At 47.3% G+C, this 2,457-nt stretch overlaps 2 protein-coding genes across 7 annotated transcripts in view; one reads left to right on the top strand and one right to left on the bottom strand.

Annotated features, from left to right (window-relative positions):
• The window catches only part of LOC107138814 (UDP-glucuronosyltransferase 1-2), a 107,436-nt gene that overhangs the window by 17,356 nt on the left and 87,623 nt on the right, over positions 1-2,457 (bottom strand). The window lies entirely within an intron of this gene.
• LOC107138817 (dnaJ homolog subfamily B member 3) lies at positions 221-937 on the top strand. The gene has a single exon (XM_015481602.2). It carries the CDS (start codon positions 221-223, stop codon positions 935-937), a length of 717 nt encoding a protein of 238 aa, XP_015337088.2.

Raw genomic sequence — 2,457 nt, 5'->3', positions numbered from 1 at the left:
GGGGCGTCACAGAGCACCTCCTCCAGCGGTGGGCACAGGCCCCCAAGCACAGCATTCTGGGATGCGGCACCGACGGAGGCCTCGGCCAATGAGAGGCGGCCACGTCATAAGGGGCGGCCCCTGTCGGCCGCCCTCGCTGCAGCCCGCACTCGGCCGCGTGCCCCGGCTGCCCCCGCGCCGCTTGCCGTGCCCTGGCCACGGGCCGCGCCCGCTGCCCAACATGGTGGACTACTACGAGGTGCTGGGTGTGCCCCGGCAGGCCTCCTCGGAGGCCATCAAGAAGGCGTACCGCAAGCTGGCGCTCAAGTGGCACCCCGACAAGAACCCGGAGAACAAGGAGGAGGCCGAGAAGAGATTCAAGCAGGTGGCCCAGGCCTACGAGGTGTTGTCGGACGCCAAGAAACGCGACGTCTACGACCGCTACGGTGAGGCCGGCGTGGACGGCGGCAGCGCGGGCGCAGGCAACTTCGAGGACCCCTTCCAGTTCGTCTTCACTTTCCGCGACCCGGCTGAGGTCTTCAAGGAGTTCTTCAGCGGCCGGGACCCTTTTTCGTTTGACTTCTTCGGAGACCCGCTTGAGAACATTTTTGGGGGTCGGAGGAGCTCCCGGGGAAGCAGAGGGTCCGCACCCCTTTTCTCTACCTTCAGTGGCTTTCCAGCTTTTGGGGGTGGTTTTTCTTCTTTTGATACAGGATTTACTTCCTTTGGTTCCCTTGAAAATGGAGGCCTTTCTTCCTTCTCCATGTCTTGTGGCAGTGGTGGGACAGGAAGCTTCAAGTCCATGTCAACTTCCACCGAAATGGTTAATGGCAAAAAAGTCACCACCAAAAGAATCATTGAGAATGGCCAGGAAAGAGTGGAAGTGGAAGAAGACGGAGAGTTAAAGTCCCTGATAATAAATGGCAGAGAGCAGTTGCTACACATTGACACCAAGTAATTCCCCTGGACTTAAAGCACATTTTGGGGGAATAGCAGGACATTTTTTTAAAACTGCAAATGAAGTCTACTTTCAAAACAGCTGTACCCAAGAATGTATAAACAGTTCATGCCAACACCAATTTGTTGTTATTGTTGGGACTACACGAATAGAATCTCTGTCTTTAAAACTGTTGTAAATATCTGTATGCACTGTGCTATTTATTAAACTTAATCCCGAGGCAGATGATGATTATTTCGTAGTGCTAGGAAAAAGTGGTCACTACAGCACTTTAATCGTTCATTATTTCATTGTTTGAAATATGAGCCATTGAAATATGAATCAATTTGTTGGCACATAGCAGTGAAAGATATTAATAATAGTTTTGGTTTAAAATAAAGATGGATTTTGGTTGTACATAAACTGGTGGTATAGCAAGAGTTGACCATTGTTTAAATGAAATGTTAAAACCTGGCTTTTATTTAAAGAGTTAAATGTAGCAAAATGGGTTTACCTAGTTTCCTGTGGTTGCTGTAACAAATTACCACAAACATGCTGTCTTAATAAATTTGTATTTCTTCTCTGAAAGTTCTGGAAAACAGAAGTCTGAAATCCATTTCACTGAAAAGAGTGGACCAGAAGCATGCTCCCTCTTACGGGGAAATGTTCAAGTAAAGGTATTTAATGTCAGGACTATACTCGGGGCTGACTTGGTTCTACAACTAAGTAGAGGCTGGAAAGAAGCAAAGAAACAGAGCCTTTCCCTAAAGCTACATGACACTCCCTGAGAGCCATGCTGAGGATAGATACCCTATTAGCTTCACAAACTAGTTTTTTCCAGAAAGATTGGTTAGGTGAGGCACCATGTACCACACACCAAGGCATGGCTAGCAACACAGCAAGCTCTTAGTCCTTTGCAGAGCAGTTGTGTGGCCTGAACACTGTCAACTAGAACTGTGTGAGAACAGGCCTGACCCTTATTGTGTCCTAGAATTCCAGTGTGCATGGAATGACATGCAGATGACTCAACGGCAGGAACATGGGATGGGACTCAGCACTCTCATGGGCACCCAGACTGTTGAAGCCACTTTCAGGGAACAGTCCTGAGATACCTGTGCAGTTGCTCCCTATGTAGTAACCTTTCAAGAGTGTCAGAAAATACTACATGTGGAGGCTCACACCTGCAATTTCAGCTACTTGGTGGGCTGAAGCAGGGGGAACACAGGGCAACTTAACAAGATTCTGTCTCAAAATGAAAAATAGAGCTGTGAATGGAGCTCGGTAATGGAACATCCTGGGTTCAATACCCAGTATCACACACAAACACAAGCAAAATATTTTTTTTTTTAATTTTTTATTGTGGGTTGTTCAAAACATTACAAATTTCTTGACATATTATATTCAACACTTTGATTCAAGTGGGTTATGAACTCCCACCTTCACCCCATACATAGATTGCAGAATCACATCAGTTACACATCCATTGATTTACAAATTGCCATCCTAGTGTCTGTTGTGCTCCGCTGCCTTTCCCATCCTCC

Source organism: Marmota marmota, unplaced genomic scaffold (assembly GCF_001458135.2).
Source record: "Marmota marmota marmota unplaced genomic scaffold, marMar, whole genome shotgun sequence".
Classification (NCBI taxonomy): Eukaryota; Metazoa; Chordata; class Mammalia; order Rodentia; family Sciuridae; genus Marmota; species Marmota marmota.
The sequence above is the reverse complement of the archived record's forward strand: the minus strand, read 5'-3'. Positions and strand labels throughout refer to the sequence as shown.